The sequence below is a fragment of the Mauremys reevesii genome, linkage group 4 (genome assembly GCF_016161935.1).
Source record: "Mauremys reevesii isolate NIE-2019 linkage group 4, ASM1616193v1, whole genome shotgun sequence".
Taxonomy (NCBI): Eukaryota; Metazoa; Chordata; order Testudines; family Geoemydidae; genus Mauremys; species Mauremys reevesii.
Genome location: NC_052626.1, coordinates 90,231,280 through 90,257,664, shown reverse-complemented (window position 1 = coordinate 90,257,664; position 26,385 = coordinate 90,231,280). Strand labels below are relative to the sequence as shown.

Genomic DNA, 26,385 nt, shown 5'->3' with positions numbered 1-26,385 from the left:
TTGGTACTATTGAACGGGTTGCTCAGCCCCTGCCAGAGGACCGGAGCTGCTGACTGTTTGTTGCACAGCCAGGCTAATTCCCCGACGCACCTGACCCAAGTAGTGAGGCAGCCTGGTTCCCTGCCGCCCCAGAGGGGGACAAGCCCCATCCGAACCTTCCTACAGACCTCATAACTCATTGGTGTTCACGCTTGTAGTAGTGCAGCCTCACCTCATAGGCACCCCCTCATCTCTGGTTGAAGCATTACATGGGATCCTTGTCTCTAGCGCCCACTACTGTGTTCTCCCTCAGCCCTACAATAGCCTTTCCCAACCTTCATCTCCTTCTGGGTGTTCTGTGGCTTAGCCCTCCAGCCAAGTCACATGAAAGTCTAAACTCCTTTTAGGGTAATACAAATGAGTCCACATAAAAATCCAAACAAATCTTCAAAATAATTCCCCTTTTACGCCGCTCACATACCACTGTAGTTCCCTTGTTGGGCCTACCTCAGAGCTTTGCCAGCAGTGGATGACACAGCTCCTGTAGAGTTCTTTCTCCATTGTTTCCTGTCTGTTAAAACTTACCCCAGGGCTTCTGCCCAGCTGAACTCCCCCAGTCTACTTATAAGGCCTAGGTCCACTGCCTTAGTCCAGGAGGCAATTAATTAATGATCACTCATGTGCAGAGCATAAGTAATTGGGATTCTTATCCTTGTTTTGTAGCTGATTGGAGTTCAGCCCCATCACACTACCCCATTGAAGTTTACTATCTGTGGATATCTGAGTAACAGATTAGTGGTAAGGATATTCATTTAACAGCAAGTTTTAAACACACTGGACATTACGTGAAAGCAAATTTTGAATATTCAAACTGAGTGTCCAACAGGCCAATCTACTAAATCTCCATCCTTTGATGTCTGGATGACTTTCTGGAAGATGATTTAGTCAATGCAAGCTATTGGGCTCAATGGAGTGATGACTGGGTGAAATTCTATGGCCTGTGATATATAGGAGGTCAGACTAAGTGATATAATGCATACTTCTGGTCTTAAATTATGGAGAATAAAAGCTATAGCATGTTACCTGCAGTAAGTGTCCAATCAAAACAAGCCAACAGAAATGGAGCTCTGCAGATCCACTACTGGCAATGACTTGCTCATGAACAATGTACAGAAGAAGTAGTAGTCAAAGAAATGTTTGGGGGGTGACATTCATCCAGGGCCAGCTCCAGGCCCCAGCATGCCAAGCGCGTGCTTGGGGCGGCATGCCGCTGGGGGCTCTCTGCTGGTCGCTGGGAGGGCGGCAGGCGGCTCCAGTGGACCTCCCGCAGGTGTGCCTGCGGAGGGTCCGCTGGTCCCACGGCTCCGCAGGCGTGCCTGCGGAGGGTCCACTGGTCTCGCGGCTTCGGTGAACCTCCCGCAGGCACGCCTGCAGAGGGTCCGCTGGTCTCGCGGCTTCGGTGAACCTCCCGCAGGCACGCCTGCGGAGGGTCCGCTGGTCTTGCGGCTTTGGTGGACCTCCCGCAGGCACACCTGCGGATGCTCCACCGGAGCCGCGGGACCAGCGGACCCTCTGCAGGCACGTCTGCAGGAGGTCCACCGGAGCCGCGGGACCGGCGACCACCAGAGCGCCCCCCGCGGCGTGCCGCCGTGCTTGGGGTGGCGAAATTGCTAGAGCCGCCCCTGCATTCATCCCAGTGTAGAGGGCCAGCTCAAGGCCTATGCAATATTTAGGTTCCATATAAGACCATGATGCAAAACTCGGTGAAGTCAATGGAAAGCCTTCAGGAGGGGTAGTGCACAAGCCTTGTGCGGGCCCTCTGCATAGCTGAGACTTTAGCCCTAAGTGAACATGCTTATGAACTAATAAGCTGCTCATGGGAAAATCATAAACAGAAAAAGATGGTAAATTCAACAAATAAATAATTTATTATGCTTCATTTCCACAGTTCTAGTACAGACAAACATAAGCATTGTTGTGTGGCACTGTGTAAATCTCTAGCCTTTTTAAAGCATGTTTTACAAGTGCTGTCCCAAAATGTCCTGTGAGAGTCTGTTGGATCTCACAACTTAAGAGGAATGTGTTGGGACAGTGCTGCCTGAAATGATGTGGTAATTGAGTGGGAGATACTCTATCCCCTCAGTCCAGGTTAGGGAACTGCAGATCAGATGTAAAGTGAAGTTGTGACAGCTGGCAGTTATAAACAATCATGGCTTTTTATGTCCGATTTATTATATTAACCCTAGTGTTTCACCTTGGTAATCTTCATTTTCTGTTTTAAACTTTAGACTTTCATTATAATCCTGATTTTAATCCTGGCTCACTTAATCAAAATTACATAATGCGCCACTGCCCTCTATTGGACAAAATGTATCTGTGTTTTTATAATAGATTGTGGGATCCTATCTGGCCCAAAACTGAGCTGATGCAAACACAGTTTAGATTAGCAAATTACTAACGAGATATTGCAACGTCAGTTATGAGATCAAGAAAAAAATTAATGATTTCAAGAATACTATGTTGATGGATTGTAACTTTTTAAATAAGACCATTACAAAAGAATAAAATGTAAATGCAACAATCCTTTTTAATATTTCAAGAGTCAGAAACAAGCACAGATAGAATTAACAGAAACACTTTTGAAGGCACATTTATTTTTTCTCTCTCTCTCTGAAAATAAAGACCTAATCTTGCAATACTTATTCAGTTAAAATTCCCTTGCCTGAGTAAGGAGTGGTGGTTTGGGACCGAATATGAGTAATATCCTTGATTCTGATCTCACACCAATGCAAATCAGGAGTAGCTCTACTGACATCAATGGAGTTATTCTAGTATAAAACTGGTCTAAGCAAAAAGAGAATCAGGTTCAATATACATATTATTGTTCTGTCTCTTATAACTTCAGCAGAGCAATAAAGACCTCCAAAATGACATCTGACAAACAAAATTGTGATGAGAACTATTTTTTTCAGTAAAAAAAGTCTTAGAAATTAAATAAATTAAATACTATGGATAAGAGAGATTTCTCTATTAACAGACAATCTCCTCTAGATAATTATATGCATAATAACCTTAAGCATTAATAGCCATTGGTACATACAATGGACTAAACATTTTCTCTACTAGTCTGAGAAATATACCGTATAGAATAAATACTAAACTAATACCATCACTGCAAAAAAGACAATTGTTGAATATGAAACTGTTGTAAAGATCTAAAAATCTGCTATCACATTAATTGTGTGGAACTGTATGAAAGAATAAGGGATCTTGACAACCTAGGTCTCAATCCTCCAAAGACATATATATATATATATGTGAATAACTATACACAGTGTGTCTAAAGTTAAGCAGTGTGTCTTTGCAGGATTGGGGCCTAGGTTAGAAAGATCCCTCATTCTTGTGTAGAATTCCACAATAAAGGGGAAATATGATGACTCTGAAAAGATGAGGTAAAATTTTCAAAAGCGACTGAGGAGCTGAAGTCCCATTTTCAAAAGTGACTTAGGAGCCTAATTCCCATTGACTTTCAATTGACTTTCACTTTTTAGAATGGGACATAGGCTCCTAAGTCACTAAGGATATGTCTACACTGCAGTTAAACACCTGTGGCTGACCCAAGACAGCTGATGCGGGTTCGCGGGGCTCAGCTCTGGGGCTGTTTAATTTTGGTGTAGACATTTGGGCTTGGGTTGGAGCCCATGTTCTGGGACCCTCCCACCTTGCAGGGTCACAGAGACTGGGCTCCAGCCCAAACCTGAACATCTACACAGGAATTTTACAGCCCTGCAGCCTAAGCCCAAGTCAGCTGACCAGGGCCAGCCGCAGGTGTTTAATTGCTATGTGGACCTACCCTAAGACCTACCTGCAAATATTACTCTTGGTCTTTGTTTCTAGATCCCTATAATGAGCATGTACATGATGCTTTACAAAACATTAAAAATGAAGGTCCCTGCCCAGAGAGGCTTATAGTCTAACTTAGATAATTAAGATATACAGGATAACAGTGAAAAAATAGGTGTGCAGACACTGCTGAGCAGGCGATCAATGATGGAAGGCTTTTAAAAATAAATGTGTTCTAAGGGGGAGTAGAATGAGGGGATAAAAGCTACTTGGTGCATGGTTGGTGGGAAGCTGTTTGAAGCAAAAGGGATGGCATGGAATAAGATGCAAAGCTGAGAGCAGCAGGAGACAAATGGAGCCACGAGGGAAGACAGAATGGAGGTGTGTAGAGAATGGAAGGGAGTGTTGGCTGAGATAAGGGCAAAAATGTTGGAAGGATAATGAAGTTGATCAAAAGGAAACTGACCTTGATTTGTAATGTGAGAGGAAGCCACTGAAGACAAATATAAGCTGTAGCTCTCCATTTTATATATTGCTAATATAATTGTTTTAAACTATGTAAATTTCTTTGTTTGCTGTCCTGCCCTCTTTGTACCATTTTAATACAATACATTTACATATTTAAAACAGAAAACCAAAACTAAACTAACATCTCCAGTACTTCTTATTCTTTGCTTTGGTTTTGGTTGAAGGAGCAGTAGCTTGGTCCTAAGCCTCTCACAGTGCAGTCAGTGTTGTCAGTATCACATGACTCACAATGGCACTCGGTAGCCACTGGGTATGAATAAAATGATTCAGCATGGTCAGCACATCCAGGGATCTTCACTGTTTCATAAACAAGCTCCTTGAAAGTACAGGTTTGCTGAACTGATGATACTGGGGGGTACTTATACACTGGATCCTAAAAATGACAGGAAGGAAATATTTGATTTGAAATTAGTTTGAGACCTTTGATGTTTCTCAGAGTTTGTAAAAACTAGAATCTGCATGTAGGATCTCACCCAAAGCCCAGTGAACTCAGTGGAAAGAATCCCACTGACGTGTTAGGCTTAAAATTACAACCAAGTCTTCCAGTTTTCTCCTTTCAAAGAACCGATGTAGTAAATACATGCAACTATGGTGTAACTCTAAATGATTATTGTTTTTAGAACTCAAAGTGCCTTTTATATGAAAGGCACAGATGTCTATTTGGTAATGACTGGATATGTAAACTCCAGTGCAATCACCAGATTATATCCTTTTCCAGCCCTGTATTAAATAGAAATTGGCACAAGGCAGAGACTAGACTGGCCTCAATATATGACCAACTTCTCAGCTGTACAAACTTTGTGATTATGTCCCATCTCTGTGATGGATATAATTGGGACACCAAACGTGACCATCCTCCAAACTGAGGGGAAGATCCATCTGGAGCTAAACTTTAAGGCTTGGGGTCATATTTATTATCTATGTTTTTCCATATTTCTGGTTCATGATACATTCAAAATGTATGCTCATTACACTGAATAACGCAAGAAAGATTTGTTAGCATCTTTACTGTGAGAAAACAAACACACAGTTTATAATCAATCATTTAGGCTAATTCTTGGCTCAAAATACTTGTCAAACTTTATACTGGATTGCCTTACAGAATTTACTAAGGTTTACATTTTTGAATTTGTCTTTTGTTACCAAATGCGGTAGACTCTCAGTTGCTCTCAGGTATAATCACTAAGGCTAAAATTCTGCTGTCAATGACACAGTGACATTGATGGGAGACATGCCAGAGTAACCGAGAGCAGAATTTGCCTCCACATATCAGCTTGCATCTGAAAGACTCTTTAATACCCAATCCTGCACAATGCGGAGCACTCCTTTGGGCTGCGGAGTGCCCTGATGTCATTGGGAGTTAGGAGCACTTAGTATTGCGAAGGAGCACTCAGCAGGCCCTGAGTATGCAAGTCTTTTTAAAATTAAGGGAACTATATAAACCAACATATTCCATGAGATGCACAATGTTTATGTATGCAGAGAAGGAAGGACGGTTGATAAGTGGCTTTCAAACCAAATTAATTAAAGGGTGATTTTCTTTTTTTTACACAATCCAATGTTAGGAAACCTTTGTATGCAGATGAATAAATGCGGAACTTAAGGAGACCCAAGCACCTTCTCATCTGTCTCTCTGTACTTCAAGACAGCTGTGATAGTTACAGCTCCACTTCATAACACACATTAGTTATTTAAGGCTGTTTCACATTTAACTGGACCCTGGCTGACTCATTACAGACTCATTACAGACTGGAAGACTGGCTTGTTTATATTAATTTTGGGGGAGTATTTAATTCCTGTCCATTATTTTGACAACTTAGATTCTCACCCTTGTGAAGCAGTATCCAGAGCACCAAGTGGCATTCACACTAATGCAGAACCTGCACTCCTCCTTCTCCACTGCTATGGTGATATTGGACAGCTCACAGATATTACCACAAATTGCTTTCCAGCAAAGTAACAGCAAGTAACAATTAATTGTCTTCATCCTGTAGTATAATGAAAACAGTTCAGACATACTGGAAGAACATGTAGAGTTATTTAAAACATAAGATTTCAGTGGAAAAAGACAAAACCTATATCTTCCGATTATCCACAAATGTTAATACAAGAACAATTTTTCAGCAACATTGAGGAACATTGAAAACATACAGCACATTCAGCAAAATACAGTTGTAGGATTATTGTTAAGGGAGGCTGGTTTTGTTAAATGAGTAGAACTGTATATCCAGTAATCTTTGAGAGAAAATGATTGCAGCACACCAAGATATTTTCTATGAATAAATCATATCTCAATTCTTGTTACAAAGAATCCAGGTAACCTTCCTCTTATGGAAAAAAAATAGTGTAAATACATTAGAACTAAGGAATAGTAATGGTAAGGAATACAATTTTTTAAAAAGCAATTAAACATACGTTTGCAATTTCAAAAAAACCACAAATCCAACCAACAAACCTTAATTCAAGAACTGATGAAAACTCACATGTAGTCTACTTGTTTTGCTGGTAATAGCTGTAGAGAGAGCAAAGCCCCAAGCTTACCTTTTATACTAAATCATGTGTAACTTACACCTTGAAGATTTGCAGGGTATTAATACAGTTTGGTGCGTGGTGAAAGAGGATTAATTGTTAGCCAGACAGTGAGATCAAATATTGTTTTTTTTTAAAAGCAACACTCTAAAGTCAGCAGATGATGAGGCATGTTATTGTAACAGAAATAATATGTTAAAAAGGTGCACCAGATTTGATGCATTAGCATGTATTGTAATTATTATTTAAATGGTGGCATCATTAGGAACCGATGGAATAGCAGATATATTTTCTGTCAATATTCGTTTGAATTAAAAAACAAAGGGTGAGGTGTTCACACACTTTTTATGATGTGTTAATGGAAACATTAAATTATTTGTTATGAATGATTTCCTAAACTCCAACATTTAGTAGGTTTTTCTGGTGTGAAATAAAAGCCTAAAGCTGGGATTTAGAAAAGTGAAGTCAAGTGAACCAATATAGTGCTAATCCCCATTCCTCTCCAAATCATCCATTGTGCTGCCAGAGGACCCCATTCCTCCATATGTGTTTTACTCCCATGTAGGAGAATGGAAACCTTGTAAATTTAAACTTGTGACATTTCCTTGGAATTCTTCTGCTGGTTTTTGAGTGGTTCCACCATTGAAGTCATGGGTCTGATATACACTCAAGAGGCTTCTATGTGGAGCCTCTGCTGTCCCTGCTCCCACTCAGTGCCCTTCTTTCCCTGCAGCCCCTGAAGAACAAAGCTCCTACAGCAGCTGTGCTACTTCACTGTCAGGAACCATTTTGCTGACCACCTGCTGCCTCTAAAGACCTGTCAAAGAAGGACTTTTGCACCATGGTGGGGGAAGCTAGGTAAATCATTGCACACTTTCTCCAGTAAGGTGCATTGGTTTCCACTATGGGCTTTTAACAGGGGGATCTAGCAGTCTCCAGCTGTACTCTCAGCTGTGGGGGCAGTAGCTTGCAGAGCACCAGCTTTTGCAGGATTGTAGAAGAGGCTGTAGAAGAGGCCTACTCCCTGTGAAGATAGGGAGAGTATAATGATTTGAACACCACCGCCCCTGCTGGTTGGAATGCTTGGTCTGCTCAAGTGTTCACAGGTTTCTGTTAGTGGAGCTGGTTTTTTAGCTCTCTTTGGCAGAAATACGATTTTGAGAGGGGCCAAACAGGTTAGCTGAACTTCAGGTACCTCCAACCAAAAGACGTTAAAAGGCCTGTGTGGATTCCTACATTCAAAATGAGTATACTGCCAGCTAGGTTTCAGAGTAGCAGCACTTTTAGTATAGGTAACCCCTCACCACTTAAAAATGAGCCTGAATTTCAAAGAGGCCTCATCTCATCCTGGCATCCATTTGTCCCCCTTCATGTGCACTATTTTGATGAATATTTTTCACACTAGCACTTGTGTATGCAGGTGATGGCATGTCTATTAGAGTTGCCTGGATGGCATCAATTCTGTTTCATGACAACTTTCAAGGTTTCAAAATTTGTTTTTATTTTACATTGGAGGTCACCAGATCATAGAACAGGGAACCAAACTGATCACATTACAATTACAAAATAGAGAAGAACTATAGAAGATATACACAGCAGGAGCAGAACAGATGTGGGACAGACCATGCACTAGTGGTAGCTAAATTGAGAATAAAAATAAGAACAAAGAAGAGATTGGAACAGCAGATATGCCCATCTTATAATATCACCAAGCTAAAACAGTACGCAAAGTTAAACTGAAACTAAATCAAGCAATAAGAACTCAGACACAGCAACTCCAGGAAGAATATTCTGTAAAGAACAAACAGGCCAAAAAGAGTCCTAGAACAGACAAATGAGACTTTATAGACAACATAGCAACAGATGCATAGATGGCTGCAGCACAAAATGATGTGAAGACCCTGTACAACGTGATAAGACAGTTGTCAGGAAGAAAAACAGATACAAACAGACCAGTTTAAGATAACAAGGGCAACTTAACAACGAAAATGTCAGAACAATTACCATAAATATATGGAGGAAGTTCTTTAATCAACTAAGAATCATGAGCAGTGGCCAATCCCCCAGCTATATAGGAAGGAGAAGATCCATCTGATGTTGAAATAGGACCTGTCATGAGAGTAGAAGTAGAGAGGGCAATCAATTGGTTAAAAAGTGGAATGGCACCAAGTCCAGATAACATTCCAATGTAGGGTCTTAAGGCAGACTTGAAGCACACAGTAGACATTTTGATAGGCCTCTTACAAAAGATATGGGAAGAAGAAAATATACCAAATGAGTGGAAAAAGGGTCATATTATGAAGCTGCCAAAGAAAGGGAACCAAAGTCACTGTGAAAATTAAATGCCCTTCAAGTTGCTATATTCAAGATTATGGCAAGAACAGGAAGGAGAAATCATGTACATATCAAATAGTAACCCAATGTATCATCATAGAAGTGTCCATCAAATGGCAGTCACTGCTTTATATGAATTTTATAAATTTCCAAAAAGCCTTTGGTAGAGTGGATAGAGTAGTTTTATGGAAGTTGCTACACTATGAAATGCCTCAGAAATTTGTGAACATCATTCAGAGCTTCTATGAAAATCTGACATGCCAAGTAACACATAACAGCAAACTGACTAAGCCGTTTGAGGTTACTGTGGGTATCAGACAAGAATGTCTTATGTCATCCCAATCTTTTTACTGGTAGTGGATTGGGTAAGGAGAAACCACAGAACCACCCAGGGATATACAATGTATTTTCACATAGAAGTTAGAGGACTTTGACTTTGTAGATGACATCAGCTTGTTATCCCATACCCATAGAGATATGCGAGCCAAAACAAATGATCTTCAGGCCTATGTGCCATTACTAGGGCTGAAAATCCACGTCAAGAAAAGGAAAACCATGAGAATCAACAAACATAAAAAAACCAAAAACACTTTCTGGGACTGACATAAAAGAGGTCAAATATTTCACCTTTCTTGGAAGCATTGTAATTATACCAGGTGGAAGAGAGAGACATTTAAGACAGAATAGTGAAAGCCAGACATGACTTTGTAACTCTAAAGCTAATCTGCAGAAACAGAAATCTTGCCTTCCAAACTAAATTTTGAATATTTAACATCATTGTAAAGTTGGTCAAACAACATGGTGCTGAACTTGGAGACTTAAAACCTTATTATCTAAACTCCAAGTTTTCATAAACAGCTGCCTTAGACAAATCCTCAATATCAGATGGCCAGACAAAAAAAAATCACCAGTGAAGAACTCTGGCGAGCGATGAAGCAGAATCCGATAGGACAGGAAATTCCGCAACCAAAATGGAGATGACTAGGATATACATGGAGAAAAGACATCAATAAAAGAACAAGACAGGCATTGGACTGCAAACCCCAGGGTAAGATGTGATAAGGTAGATTGAGGATAACATGGAAACACACAACAGATGCTGAATTGAAAACTATCAGAATGACATGGGAAGAAGCTAAGACTGTGGCAGGAGACCAGCAAAGACAAAAGGCACTGGTGAAGGCACTATGTTCCACATGGAATAGAGATGCATAAGAAAGAAGAGAGAGTTACAGGTAGTGTTGCTTAGAAAAAGTTAGTGCACATGTGTACTAGCTGTTTTAATTAAAAATGGTGTAAGGAATTTTGGCAGGCAGACTTAATAAGATGAAATGAATAATACATGGAGTGAAGTTCCAAAATACTTATTGAAATACATCTACTGGAATGTTACATTATGAGTCTATCAGCTTTCATTTTAAAAGTCCCTTAATACATAACTTACTGTAAATGCCAGCTCCCATTAACTTCAGTGTATTGGTTGAATATGCATTTTAAAGTAATCCTAATATAACAGATCTTGACACCTAATAAATCTGTTTTCCACTCTCCCTGGGGAGCAAAGCAACCATAAAGCTGGCTTACCCAGGTCACAGTGATTCCCCTGCCGTAGGACAATCACTGGGAGGAGAGAACTTCCCTGAATTAATGTATCAGATGCATGACCAAGGAAGGGGGTGTGACAGGAGCTGTGCTACAGTGAACCCCAGCTGTGAAATGGCCCATAGGGGGTTGTGCTGCCAGGCATAATTTTCAGAAGCTCTGAGTCTGTTCTAATTTATACTGGGGGCTGAACAGCTCCTGGTAGCGCTAGGGTTTGGGGAAGTGCAGAAGTGGCTAAAAAGCACCTTTGCCCCCTACCTTCTATGCTTTGCTGAGTAGAGCTTTGTTGCAACTGAGGATGTGGCCCACAACTTTCAATATTTTTGCTGAATTATACACACATCTAAAAGTTTACCATGTATTTCTCTATTATATATATATTAGTGTATATTTTAAAAATTAAAACACATATTGGCAGAAATTGTGTTCTTTTTTAAAAAAGTCCATACATAGATTTAATTTGATAATGGCTTCCATTACCATAGCAGTTGCATCCTGCATAATCTTTAATTTATTTAATTTATTTCTCCTCATAACACCCCTGTGAAGCAGGCAAGTGATATTATTCCCATTTTACAGATAGGGAACTGAGGCACAGATGGCTAAGGGCTTGTCTTGAAAATTAACCCAGCATAAGGTAGGATGTGAATTTTAAGTAGATTAACTATTCCTGATTAACTCCATGTGGGTTATGCTCATTTAAAACAAGACACTGTTATGCTGGAATAAGAGAACCCACCACATGGCACATGGAGTTAATTAGGAATAGTTAAGCCATAATAACACCTAAGTGTTAGCCAAGCCCTAAATGTGAAGGTCACACAGGAAGTCTGTGCCAGAGCAGGAAACTGAATCCAGATTTCCTGGAAATTTACCACCAGATTTACCACCCTTACCACTGAACCTCCTTTATAAGAAAGCATTAGAATAGTGTGGGATCTGTTATTCCATTGGAGCAGGACTAACAAGGCATAATGAGGTTGTGATGCTGGAAGATGAGGCACCAGCTCTTGCCAAGTCCGTAGGTGTCAGCTGAGCACTAACAAATTCATAGCTGGAAATCAGACCGGCTCACTTGTATGTTAATATTGTTCAAGTCAGGTGTTAGACTTATAAAGATGTATTTAGAGTTTAGACTCTATAAAATGCTTATAAGTTATTGCATGCATTATTCTTACTTCTAATGTCTGTATCCCATGCCATACAGTAATATGAAAGTTTTGCTTTATAATTGTAAAAATGCCTGTTCTGAGCTTGTGAACCTAGGCAGGAAGAATGATTTCCCCACTCATCAATAAGGCTTATCAAAAGTAAATGGACCATTGTAGGACAAAATCTTTGTTGATTGCCCCATTCACCCATGAAGAAGTTATATGCCAGAGTGCTTGTCCCATTGGTTTGAATTCGGGGGGATAGGGCATATAAAGATGCTCACAAGAAGAAATGGTTCTCTCCTTGCTGTTTGGACTCTCATGAGGGCTGGAGCTAAGAAACAAAAGCAGAGACTCCTAATATAACAGAAAGGGGAAAGGCATTACAAGCTTGGAAGGATTGTGTGATTTGGTTACTCAGGAACAATTCCTGAATATGTGCAGTGATGATGTAAAACAGTATTTGTGGGACAAAAAGGTAAATGCAGTGAGTGAATTATCTGGCTTTGCAGACTCCTATGAGCAAGCACAAGCTGCAATTAAACATAAACCACTGGAAGAGGGGTACAGGTTTGGGGGAAAGCAAAATCACTGTTTTACCCCTGGGAAAAAGGAGGCTGGACATTCACCTCCCCATTCCCCGTTACTTGTCCCAAATCTCCTGTACAAGCAGAGGAGCCCAAGAGGTGCTATAATTGTAAGTTCACTGGGCACCTAAGGAATAAGCGTCCCTTGCTGAGTGGATACAGGCAGCAAGTAACACATGAAGCTGCTGCTTCTCAGAGCCTGGGGGCTGCTGCCTCTTTCCACACAGGATTTGTAAAGCTTGCTTCTACACAACCAAGCAGTGAGCATATGCATACTGTTAAACAGAATGGAAAAGTGCTTCTTGGATTGAGGGACACAGGGGCAGAGATTTCTGTGGTCAGGAGGGACCTGATCCAGGAGAAAATGGCAGAATTAGAACTGGTGGGAGATTACAAAGTTCTTGCCCCTTTAGCTAAAGTGAACATGTAAACTAGTGATTTGCAGGCTGAACTGACTGTTGCAACAGTGGCACACAGTTTTGCACCATTTCTACTGGGGAATGATTTCTTTAATGTGGCAGAATCTTTCCTAGGGTTGGTTAGCAGTGAGAAGGAATCTTGTGCTAAAAGCCCTGGAAGGGGGCGTGGGGGCTGAAGTCACATGGACTGTTGGAGGGAAATAGGAGGGTGTCTCTTAGATTCCTCTTTAGCAGTAAAAAATGCAGCTTTGGAGGCTGGGATTGTTGTAACTAGTTCCTGTAGCCCCAGGGCTCGAGGCAAGTCTCAGAGGGAGGGACTGGATGAAGCCAGCTCCTGTCCCGTAATCATCTGCCTGGAGGTGGGGAAGGTTCCACCTTGTAACAGAGAGGCCACTCCAACTGCTGACTGCCAGGAAGTTGCAGGTCACCGGTTGACTGGGCCTGCCCTGGGGTACACAGAGACATGTGTCCCGAAGGTGGAAGTTGGGGTTCTGGTGACCGCTGTGGTGGGAACAGACCCCAGGGACTCTGTAGCTGGAAGCAAGCCCAACCTGAGTGAAAGTGGGGGAATTTTACTGGCCAGTGAAGGGTCAGTCATAGCTGGTAGCTGTGAGCCCACAGCCGGACCAGGGTCACCTTCCCTTTCGGGAGACACAGGAGTGTCTGACCCAGAGGGGAGCCCTGAGAGGGAAGTCCAGACGGAGGGGGTGGGGGGGACACAGAGTCTGCCCACCTTTTGTAGGGAGGATCTTTCCCAGGAGAAAGGTGAAAAATCTGCATTTGAGATGCCAGATCCCTCTCCTGTGAATCAGGTTTTAAGGGAAGACTGGAGGTCAGATCTCCTGGAGGGGGGAGTCCACCCAGCTAACCTTTTTGGAACAGAAAGTGGGGTGTCCAAAGGGGTCTTACCAATCCAAAACACTCCATTGAAAGATGTTCCTGCTATGCTTGTAAGGGATAAGTTGAAGACTTCAATAGCTCAGACATAGGTCAGGGGTTTGTTACAGGAGTGGGTGGGTGAGATTCTGTGGCCTGCGTTGTGCAGGAAGTCAGACTAGAAGATCATAATGGTCCCTTCTGACCTTAAAGTCTATAAGTCTATGAGATAAAACTGTCTCTTCAAGGCAGGAGGAAGAAAAACTTTGCCTTAGGAAAACTTCATAAGTGTGTGGGGTCCAGCCCAAAGAAATTCCAGAGGGAGGGGCCAAGAACAGGCATTGTTGCAGTACACTCTTTCCTTGCCAGAACCTCAAACATATGCCCGAATTAAAAGCCTTCTCCAAAGAGGCAGAAGAATCTGCATCAGGGCACCTATCATGGCACACAAAGGAACTGAAAAATGTAATAGACACTAAACAGGCTAAATTGTGTGAACAAAGCCTGTCCACCGTAGATTTGCTATTAATCTTGTGTCTCTTGCTATTTCATCTATGGGTCAAGAAAAAGAAGTTAATACTAGTGGTGAACCCTTTAAAGATGTGGGACATACCTGATTTGTGGAACAAACTTTTGTACATGCTAGGGATGGTGACAAGACAGTCCCACAAGCATGTTACTTTTCAGCTTATACCTGTAAACAGGCTGGAAGCTTGACACAGCAGTAAAAGCATAACAGACCCATGCTGCTGTGTGGAAGGGGAAAGTGAGGCACACCGCCTCATGGCATTGGTGGCTAAATGCCAAGACACCTACACTTTAACAGATATTGCTGTCTGCATTCTGTTAGCAATATTACACTCCAACCTGTTTTCAGGCACTCGGGGACCAGGAACCCCAAAACTTGCTAGAACACTTATGAATGACATCATATGGTTTAAAGGTACTGAAAGGTAGTGTGACCAAAGACAAACAGTTATTTTACATGTACTGCCTCTGCCGTGGACAGTGTCTACATCTCTGGTAGTAAGTTCAGGAGGAGGGTGTGACATTGCACTCCATAATGCTTTATGGGAATATGCTTATGAATGTATATATGACATAACTGGAATATATTTTATGCTACTTATGCCATGTAACATATCTATGTAAAGATTATGATCTACTGTATATATTCATCCTATTTGTATGCATGTGTCATTTTTGTACTCAAAGTTATGAATATTGTCTGTGTACTTGCTTGATTTTAAGTAGCCTTAGTAAAGCATTTGGTCAGCTTCTTGAGAAAGGAATGTGAAAATTAAGTGCCCAATCAAGAAACACTTAACGGACAATGGATCTTGGAAGGCTCCAAGCCACATAAGAAGTCTACTTGAGGATGTTCAAGATAGCATGTGAACCATGGCTGCTACCTGTAAGTTCTGAGTCATGCATGGACATGTGACTTGCCCATGTGACTCCAAAACTCCATCTCGTAGCTGGGATTCTACACAGGGGGAGGGAGGAGTGTCCACCCACAAGAGAGAGTCTATTTAAATCCCTGGGAGACCCTTCCATTTTGTCTTCAGCTGGCTCAAGAGATAACCTCTCCATCCCCAAAGGATACCTGAAAGAAACTGGAACAAAGGACAGTAACTACAAGGGTGTGAGTGATTGCTGGACCCAGACTCGAGGGAGACTAGTCTGTAAAAGGAAGCTTACTGGAACACCTCTGAGGGTGAGGTTTTATCTGTATTCAGTTTTCTTACTGTATTAGGCATAGACTTGCGTGTTCTATTTTATTTTGCTTGGTAATTCACTTTGTTCTATCTGTTACTACTTGGAACTACTTAAATCCTACTTTCTGTATTTAATAAAATCACATTTTATTTATTATTTAACTCAGAGTACGTATTAATACTGGAGGGAGGGAACAGCTGTGCGTATCTCTCTATCAGTGTTATAGATAGCGAACACTTTATGAGTTTACCTTGTATAAGCTTTATACATTAGCATCTGAGTGTTAGAGACAGGAACATTTCTTAAGCTGCTTTCAGTTAAGCCTGCAGTTTGTGGCACGTGGTTCAGATGTGGGTCTTTGTTTGTAGCTGGAAAGCATGTCTGGGTTCTGGAGTCCCAAGCTGGCAGGGAAGGCAGGGGCAGAAGTAGTCTTGGCACATCAGTTGGCAGCCCCAAGGGGGTTTCTGTGATCCAACCCAGCACATTCACCATTGTTACTGGGTTGGTGAATGCTAATTATAGAACATACAACCAATTTGGGGTGCTTTTTGACCGTTTGCCCTGAGGTTGGCACTCTCGGTTGTGAGCCACTCTAGCCAGCGTGACAGAGATGATCTAAGAAAGGATATTCCTTAACTCTGAATTTTCTGGCTTTGCTTTTTAAGTCAGGCAGTTTTCATTGTAAACATTTGTTTGCCTCATAACACACCAGATATATTGGACTAAAAATACCCAGTGCTGTGCCATATACTAGGATTGCCACTTTCTAGCACCAACATTCCATTGCGGTGGAACACAGCAGTGAGAGGGTAAACACAATCTATGTTTCTGGCTTTTTCAGAATAAAAACCTTAATAGACTTGCTCTGAACTGGGGCCAGGTTACTTTATTCCTGTGCTACATATTTAACTATTAATTGATTTATAGTCCAAAGTAGAAAATAGTAAGAGATCTGCTAAGCAATAAGCAACCCACTGCTCTTTCTTTGATTGATTGAGGTACCACTGTGGTTTTTGGCAGCTCAACTTTAGTGATGACCCTAACGGAGCTGGTGATTGTAGCTCCAGTTCTTTGCTGGGCCTCATTTCATTATTTAGAATGCTAAAAGTTCTCCATGTGACAGTTTTAAAGAGTGTCTTTATGCTGAACGTGGCATCATGGGGTTCCAGTTCTGTTGTCTCTCAGTGACTTCAGATTGAGTGTGCTCATCAGTGACTTCAGATTGAGTGTGCTCATTTTACAAATAAAAATATGATAATAATAATAATAATAGCGAATGCTTACACAGTGCTTTTCATCAGACAATCTCAAAGCACTTTACAAAGGAGGTCAGTATCATTATCCTCATTTTATAGATGGGGAAACTTGGGCACAGAGAAAGGATTTTCCTAAATGCCAGCCCCGCAAACTCAGCTTGGGATCAGAGCGTCTTTCTGGCTTGTTCATCGCTGCCAGTGTAATAAAGATCCTCCAACCTTGATCTACTCCTCCTTGTTCCTTTTCTAACAAGTTTCTTGCTTGTGGCATGTTAATCTAGGTGTTTTTCTCTTAACCAGATCAATGACAGAGAAAATAAATTGTTAAAGAGTTTCACATACACCATTGCTCCAAGGCAAGCAACTTAGTAGCAGCCCCTGCACTTCCCCCAAACAAAGGGACTGCAGATCTTGCCTGCCCTTTCATGAGCTTTTGCATGACTCTTAGGTCAAGTGCATGAGGAGTGGAGCTAGAAAATATTCTGAGCTGCAGGGTCCATTTTAGACTGATTTTACAGAACTCCATCCACAAAATAATCTAGCAAGGATATTAAGTTAGAAGCATTACATCATCAACACTAATTCTCATTGGTTTGTCAGTGATCCCGTGAGTAGGAGGCTGCTCAGAAGTGGCTTTTACAAATTAACACTTTGGTGGATTTTTCACCCCCATTGTCAATGGGGACTGAGCACGTGGTCCAGTTTCTAGCTCTTTTGCAAAGGTTCTTCTTATTAACTTGGTTTGTTATTAAACTTACTACAAGTCCGAAGTTAATAGGCAATTAGTGAAATTTCCCTGAGCAACTACTATAATTATAATCTTGTTTATATGAAAAAATTGATTAAAAAACACAGGAGCCAAGAGAGCAGACAGCTGCCTCTTTTCTAATGATTTAAGATCTGCAATTATTTGGTAATGGTCTTTTGCCTCATTTAGTATTGATCAGTTCTATTGCATTCTTTGGGCCAAATCCTCAGCTGGTGTAAATTGGCGTAGCTGCATAGAAGCCAATCAGGAGAGTGATTTATGCCAGCTGAGGGTCTGACCCAAAGAATGCAACAGAACTGATCAATACTAAACAAGGCAAAAGACCATTACCAAATAATTGCAGATCTTAAATCACTAATTTGTGCCGATAAAATAAAAATGTTTCTCATAACTAGGTTATCAATTTTATTTCTCTCTTGTTTAAGAGTTTCACATATACAGAGACTAGACATTGAAGGGATAGCTATTTTCCCCCCATTGTGACAGTCTCATTCCGTGTCCATGGGTGTTACACATGTGGACTAAGAAAAACACAAACCCTTCTTATAAGATATTTTACTGTGCCATTGATTTTAATGGAATAAGTATCAAGGTATATACATTTATTTAGTGAAATGTTAGTTAAAAAGATATACTATTTGCAGGGGTGGCTCTGGCAATTTCGCCGCCCCAAGCACGGTGGCACGCCGTGGGGGGCGCTCTGCTGGTCGCCGGTCCCGTGGCTCTGGTGGACCTCCCGCAGACGTGCCTGCGGGAGGTCCACCGGAGCCGCCTGCCGCCCCAAGCACGCACTTGGCGTGCTGGGGCCTGGAGCCACCCCTGACTATTTGGGACTATTTCTGTTAGGCAAGATACCTGTATTTTAACTGTAATTTTGCTACAGATTTTCTGTTCATGAATCTGGGAAATTTATACACTCTAGCAATTTTCTCCCAGCTCAAAGTTACTCCCCACTATCTAAAGAATAATTTACTTTAGAAGTAAATACAGTTTCATGAAAAAAATTCTGTTATCTTCATTGCCTGAATTATCTCCTATCTGCATTACTGTTGCTGTGCTGTAATATCATATAGCATTCTGTCTATTGTGCATGTGTACCATTGTTTAAAACTGATGGTAAACTGGAGGCAGAGTTAGGAATTGAACCTTGAGCTCCCAAGTCCTCGTCCCTAACCACAACATCATCCATCTTTTATCTACCGACTGTTGTTATTTCAAGATAGGAGAGGGAGTGCAGAGCTTGGTCTTTGCATCTTCTAGGTGATTATTAGCACTGCATTAGTTTGGTGCAGGACTACATAGGGCACCTGAAAATGGGTGTGTGCTATCATTAAGGAGATGAACTATGAGTTTCCCTACCAGATCTTCACCATATAATGATCTGTAAGTCCAAACTCACTCTAGTGCTGCTAATCACTACAACGATAGCTGCCAACAGTCCACCCACGCCCTCCACCCTGTTGGGGCAATTGTTTATATATGTTCTGCCCATCCACACTGAGTAAAAATTCTATCTCAAGAGAAGATGTATTTGTTAAACATTCAGGTGAGATAGGCACAATGTCTGATACAAAATAACTGGTCTTATAATAATTCAAGCTGTTAGCTAGTTATAGCTCTTTATACATTACAAAATGTGTCCAGGGATTCAGTCTTAGGCCTGAGAGATTCATGGCTGTAGCTTCCCTACATGTTTAAGTCCTGTTAAATAGTAACAGGAAAACTGGTAAACTGAATAGTATCAGCATGAAAGCTGTTTCTCATAGAAAATATGGCTCAGTTGTTTCTATGGATTGGAACAGAATGGAAAGCCCTTCCCTTAAGTTTGGAGGTGTACATTTCACTTCTGTCTCACAGAGTGAAATTCACTCCTGGCTGCTTAGGGCCTATGAACTACTTAATTCCTACTTAAGCCCTGTTTTGGCACATATAAGTCTATCTCTGCATTTGGGAGAATGTCACCCACATTGTGTACATTGAGCAAAATGTATCACTACTGCCACCCAGTGACTGATTCTCAGAGTACAAGGATCAAGTATGAATGGGGTCTCTAGACCCGGGACGGTGAAGTCCTGGGCTTCAGGAATCCTCAGTGGGGCTAGCATTCCCCAGCACAGGCCTGCCTGCCAACTGGTCAGAGCTTGGCTCTTTCTGCCTGCTCCAGGAAGCAATGTGAGTGCTTTGACTGAATTCTGAACTACTGTGTATTCCTGTGGGTCTCACTCTAATACCTGTTAAAGTCAAGGGAACAATTGACATTGACTTCAGTAATAATTGAATCAGAACCTTGGTCCTCATCATTCAATACAATTATTGCCAACATTGTTTTATGTTCCCAGTGTCAACGGTATCAAAATTGCTAAATGGACCGTGCCTGCCAAACACATAGCTGAGTAGCTGATACTAATTAGTGCAAGTTAAAGAGGAAAGCTTCAGTGGGAAACTAACATACCCATAAACCGACAGAATTCTTCACACCAAGCAGATAAATAAAGGGAAAGCCACAATGTGTTATCATCACTTAGGTCTTTATTAGAATGGATTTTTCTAGCAAATTTTGGTACCTTCCCCTGTGAGCCCCTGCAATCCCCTCTTCTCCCGCAAGGTCCCTTCACCCCCCCCGGTCATGAAGTCTTCCCTCTTTTACCCACACAGTGCATAAGCCGGTGCAGCCACGTTTCTGACAGACTTCCCTCCGTGTCGCCATACAGGAACAGACTATTACAGCACTATTTGATTATAGCACTATTTGGCCTGGCTGCCCCTCCACCTGAAGAAATGTGCATCTCTCCAAACAACAGCTGGATGGGCAAGTCTCTCCTTTATTCTTCATAGCTGGATGATAGCACTGGCAAAGTGTGTTCGAATTACAGGTGTGACTAACAACCCCAGGCTTATTTGGCTCATGCTGACAACGTACATTGATCTGAGCATACAATAGCACAGTAAAGTTGATGCAAAATGATGGAGCACACTGGGTAATGGATAAAAAGCTCTTTTCATTCTGGTTACTAAATAAAGCCTTAGGTAGGAAATGCCTGACCCACATATTTTTAGGTACAGTAATTTGCAGGTCAAATTCCAGGGGACAAATAGGTCATGTAGAATTCATACAGCTACAATGAGTTCATATGGCAGTATTTTCTACATTCTACCTGAACATCTATCTATACAATTCTGGGAATCTCACCCATGGAGATTTTTTTAAAGGTTTTGTTCCCAGAAATCCCTCAATACTTTTTGTTCTAGGGCAGGAAATAGCCATTATTGTACAGCAGAGGTGAATGCATTGCTCTGAGAGCCATAGAGTTGTTCATTTAATTGGTTTGCCAGAATTTTCAGCAAGCTTACTGTAAATAAATGTGAAATAAGTCTCCACACAAATCTAGTGAATCTGTGCTAAATGGAGCAATCTTTCTGAGCTCTAATGAGGAAATAAATATGGGGTTTTACTGTGGAAAAATCTTTGAAACTATCAGCCCATTGTATATCTCTAGTAAGGAAACAAAACTTACACATTTGCTAGGATGTATTGGAAAAAGAGAGAATACAAAATTAGGTTAAGTTTCCAATAAAAGTTGTATTCTTTTTGCAATTATAAATATTTTTTAAAAGGAGGCAATTATTATTAAATAAGGTATTAATTTATGTTTTTTCCCTCATCTGGGTGGTAGCTGCTCTATCTCTTGCCACTTAACCTGTGGCATCTCTATTTTTGAGTTTCAATTTACTATCTCTTCTCAGCCACTCTGGAATCTTTGAGTTTTGACATAACTTGAGTCAACATGTTATGTGCCTTTGGTGGCATATTTTCATTTCATGTTTTCAATGAAATTATTCTACATTATTTAAAAAATGTGAAATGAACCGGACCAAATTCAGAAGTGATATGAAAGGTGATGTAATTGAGGCCTTTTTGCACTCACTTAGATCTGATTTTGAGAAGCCCTAAACCCCTATTAATATCTTGAGCCTTCCAATCAATCCTTGTAGGAAATCCTTATAGTTCTGAAAGGTGAACCTCCTGAAGAACTTTGGCCCTTTCACAGCCACCTTTTATCACTAAATGGAGTTAATATTGAATGGGTTATTAAGGGCTTTCTTGTAGCCACGATGGTCCTCATCATCTGAAGGATGAAGCAGCCTACACTGTTCTACCATGTGGCTTATAGATTACTGCTGTGCTCTCTCCATGCACATTTTTCTCGTATGAGTTGAAGGAGGAGAGTATGCAGTGAGGAGGTCTTCTCTAGCCATGTTCTCTCAGAAAATCTAAAGATAAGGACTTGGGATGTGCACAACTACCACACTTCTGAGTGAAAATGGTCATGTTCTTAGTGAAAAATCTCAACGTGTTTGAAATCCAAGGAGTAATTCCAACAAAAATCAATTTCCCCACAAAAGCACACTTTAAAAGTTTAATCTGGAAACTGCCATTTCACAGAAAGTGATGTTTTGAGGGCTCCAAAATGGCCCAGAACAAATGGTGAATATTTTTCTTACAACATTTTGGGTTACAAAATACAAAAAGGTATTTGGTTTTTAATTTTTAGTTTTTGCACAACCCTAGTCATTAGCAATACATTCCCCCTTGGCTCTAATAGATACGTCTGTATGATGCATGCTCAATTTTGGGAATACAGAAGAATGAGACTTCTAGGAATGAAGATGCATTTGCAATCTCTACAGTGCCATCCATGGAAAACTAGTGTTCCTGCTACTGCCCAATTGTTCTTGAGAATTAAACTACCTTTACAGCTTGTTACAGTGCCATCTAGTGGTTACTGAATAAAGCATTACAAATTGCTGAAAATTGTTTTGCTGCAGTAGCATGTTTTATGGCATTGAATCAAATAAATATAAATAACAGCACTTAGAACTTCACCACCACCTGACATCTTCTAACTATGGGGCAAATTCTTACTGCATTTACTCTGGCCTACAGCTGGTGCATCTTCACAACAAACAATGGGTTGCTCTAGACTCAACGGAGAGGCACAAGAACAATAATATTACAGCAAACCTCAAATGCTCTGAGAGTAATTACTTTTGGCCTGATTTACCTGGCCCTTATATGGATATGTAAGAGGGATGGGGGACTGGGCCCAAAGAGATATTCTCTCTGTGTACCGCTGGCCACAGTTACATTCATCATGCTCTCCTGGATACAAGGACTTCTCTTAAAATAGGCAGGATAGTAAGAGGTAGGGGCAGTGTAGTGGGGCCTCCAGCCAGGGCCCTAATGCAGTGTGTGTGTGTGTGTGTGAGTGAGAGGCTGGGAGGGTTTACATACCAGAATATCCTACAACCTGTTCCTGCCCTTCTTCTAGCTCACCTCCACCTGTCTCTTGCATGCTGTGACAGGGCACTGAGCAGGAACTGCTGAGCCAGCCCTCTGTCACTCCAGCACCAATTCACCTCCTTTAATTGGAGCTGCTTAGACCACCTGGTCCTAATGGGGAAGCAGAGACAGCAGCTGCCTAATTAGGCTGAGGCTGTATAAAAGCCTCAGGGGAAGGAAGCCAGAGGAAGAGTAGGAAGAAAAGGAAAAGGCAGGAAGTGGAAGCAGGATGTAGCGCCTCCCTCCAGCTGGTAAAGGGCTACTTGTATGGTGAAAAGGTGGTGGGAGCACAACCTGTAAATAAACTGCACCGGTAGTTACTGAACACAGGGTCTCTGAGTGACTTTATCAGCCCAACAGGGGCAGGAGCCAAGAGGGCCCTGCACCACCTTGTTACATATGTGAACTGAGCTGAACATTGCCCCATGCAGGAGATGCACATGCTTTGTGCAATCCCTCTAAATCCTGCCCACTGTCCTGTGAAGCTACAAGCATCCTTAGGACATCTTTGTCTGCACCTGCTTGGGAGGCGGTAGGATTTCCCTGAGTTAAACTCCTGACATTCCAATGCCATAGCTCTTAAGAGGAAGCAGACACTAATGAAAGTATCATATTTGTTAGGCCTTGGTTTTGCTTCCTATCACAGAAAAGTTGGAATTTTCAAAACAACATCAAACAATTACCATTTATCAGCTCTCTCATTTATCAGCTCTCTCATACTGTCTACTGGTTCCTTTTCACACTCTGCTCTTTGTAGATTATGGTTTTATCACTGTTTATTGCATCCTGGAGATTAATGGGCATTTTCAGCAGCTGATTGCCATCTAATCTCTCTTAATTTCCTGCTTGAATTATCTCTTTCAGATGGAAACTTGAGTTTGTATGCTGCTACCGGAGCTGTCAGCCAAATATCTGTCCATATGGTGAAATTTATGGGGCATAAGTGAATGTTATAGTCCTGCATGCTTCAGGCATCTAGCAAGTGTGCATGACTCAACGCAACTGCTTACCTAGAGCTATATTGTTCCACATCTAAACTTCTGTGGATGGCCAGGAAAAAATTCCCAGCATACTTGGTCAGGTAGAGCATGAAAGAGGAGAGAAACACTTCTGCAACAATGTCTCTCCTTTCTTAGAACCATGTGGAAACTCCATGGATTTGGGCTTGGCAAGATCAGAGAGACTGACTAGGGACAAATGAAGGAGAGAAGACAGCTGCTGTCCATGATGTTTTGTGCATTCCAATTCCTTAAGAACATAACATAAGAACATAAGAATGGCCATACCGGGTCAGACCAAAGGTCCATCTAGCCCAGTATCTGTCTACCGACAGTGGCCAAATGCCAGGTGCCCCAGAGGGAGTGAACCTAATAGGCAATGATCAAGTGATCTCTCTCCTGCCATCCACCTCCATCCTCTGATGAACAGAGGCTAGGGACACCATTCTTACCCATCCTAGCTAATAGCCATTTATGGACTTAGCCACCATGAATTTATCCAGTCCCCTTTTAAACATTGTTATAGTCCTAGCCTTCACAACCTCCTCAGGTAAGGAGTTCCACAAGTTGACTGTGCGCTGCGTGAAGAAGAACTTCCTTTTATTTGTTTTAAACCTGCTGCCTATTAATTTCATTTGGTGACCCCTAGTTCTTGTATTATGGGAATAAGTAAATAACTTTTCCTTATCCACTTTCTCAACATCACTCATGATTTTATATACCTCTATCATATCCCCCCTTAGTCTTCTCTTTTCCAAGCTGAAGAGTCCTAGCCTCTTTAATCTTTCCTCGTATGGGACCCTCTCCAAACCCCTAATCATTTTAGTTGCCCTTTTCTGAACCTTTTCTAGTGCTAGAATATATTTTTTGAGGTGAGGAGACCACATCTGTATGCAGTATTCGAGATGTGGGCATACCATGGATTTGTATAAGGGCAATAATATATTCTCAGTCTTATTTTCTATCCCCTTTTTAATGATTCCTAACATCCTGTTTGCTTTTTTGACCGCCTCTGCACACTGCGTGGACATCTTCAGAGAACTATCCACGATGACTCCAAGATCTTTTTCCTGACTCGTAGTAGCTAAATTAGCCCCCATCATGCTGTATGTATAGTTGGGGTTATTTTTTCCAATGTGCATTACTTTACATTTATCCACATTAAATTTCATTTGCCATTTTGTTGCCCAATCACTTAGTTTTGTGAGATCTTTTTGAAGTTCTTCACAATCTGCTTTGGTCTTAACTATCTTGAGCAGTTTAGTATCATCTGCAAACTTTGCCACCTCACTGTTTACCCCTTTCTCCAGATCATTTATGAATAAATTGAATAGGATTGGTCCTAGGACTGACTCTTGGGGAACACCACTAGTTACCCCTCTCCATTCTGAGAATTTACCATTAATTCCTACCCTTTGTTCCCTGTCCTTTAACCAGTTCTCAATCCATGAAAGGATCTTCCCTTTTATCCCATGACAGCTTAATTTACATAAGAGCCTTTGATGAGGGACCTTGTCAAAGGCTTTCTGGAAATCTAAGTTCACTATGTCCACCAGATCCCCCTTGTCCACATGTTTGTTGACCCCTTCAAAGAACTCTAATAGATTAGTAAGACACGATTTCCCTTTACAGAAACCATATTGACTATTGCTCAACAGTTTATGTTTTTCTATGTGTCTGACAATTTTATTCTTAACTATTGTTTCGACTAATTTGCCCGGTACCGACGTTAGACTTACCGGTCTGTAATTGCCGGGATCACCCCTAGAGCCCTTTTTAAATATTGGTGTTACATTAGCTAACTTCCAGTCATTGGGTGCCGAAGCCAATTTAAAGGACAGGTTACAAACCTTAGTTAATAGTTCCACAACTTCACATTTGAGTTCTTTCAGAACTCTTGGGTGAATGCCATCTGGTCCCGGTGACTTGTTAATGAGTTTAGTGGATGTTAGTGGGAAAATTAAGGGATAGTTTTGATACTGTGGTGTGGGCAGAGTTACTAAACTCTTAGGGCCAAATCTGTCACTGACTCAAAACACCTGGAAGTGGATTGAGTAATGGTAATGCAAGTGTGTACAGAATTTGGGCCTGAGATCTTCACTTTCACTACAGTTAATTTTAAACCAGTTCAACCAGTAAATTATTACCCATTTTTTAGTCTGAGAAAAATGTTTATTTTGTATTATGTGACCCTTCCTATACTATGGTCCAATCCCCTACTGGATTAGATTTGTAGATTCCAAGACCAGAAGGGACCATTGTGATCATGTAGCCTAACCTCCTGCATAACACAGGCCATATCACTTCCCCAGAATAATTCCCAGAGCAGATATTTTAGAAAAACATCCAATCTTGATTTAAAATTTGTCAGTGATGGAGAATCCACTACAAACCTTGGTAAATTGTTCTAATCATTACTCTCGGTGTTAAAAATGTATGTCTTATTTTCATTCT

At 41.3% G+C, this 26,385-nt stretch overlaps 1 protein-coding gene across 1 annotated transcript; it reads right to left on the bottom strand.

Moving 5' to 3' along the window:
* Positions 1–4,036: 4,036 nt before the first annotated feature.
* On the bottom strand, positions 4,037–22,985 carry FSHB (follicle stimulating hormone subunit beta). The gene is made up of 3 exons (XM_039537879.1): positions 22,886–22,985; positions 6,179–6,338; positions 4,037–4,723 (listed from the first exon to the last, which is right to left on the bottom strand). The coding sequence occupies exons 2-3, from the start codon at positions 6,335–6,337 to the stop codon at positions 4,487–4,489; spliced, it is 396 nt and encodes a 131-aa protein (XP_039393813.1). The 5' UTR covers position 6,338; positions 22,886–22,985; the 3' UTR covers positions 4,037–4,486.
* Positions 22,986–26,385: the final 3,400 nt, after the last annotated feature.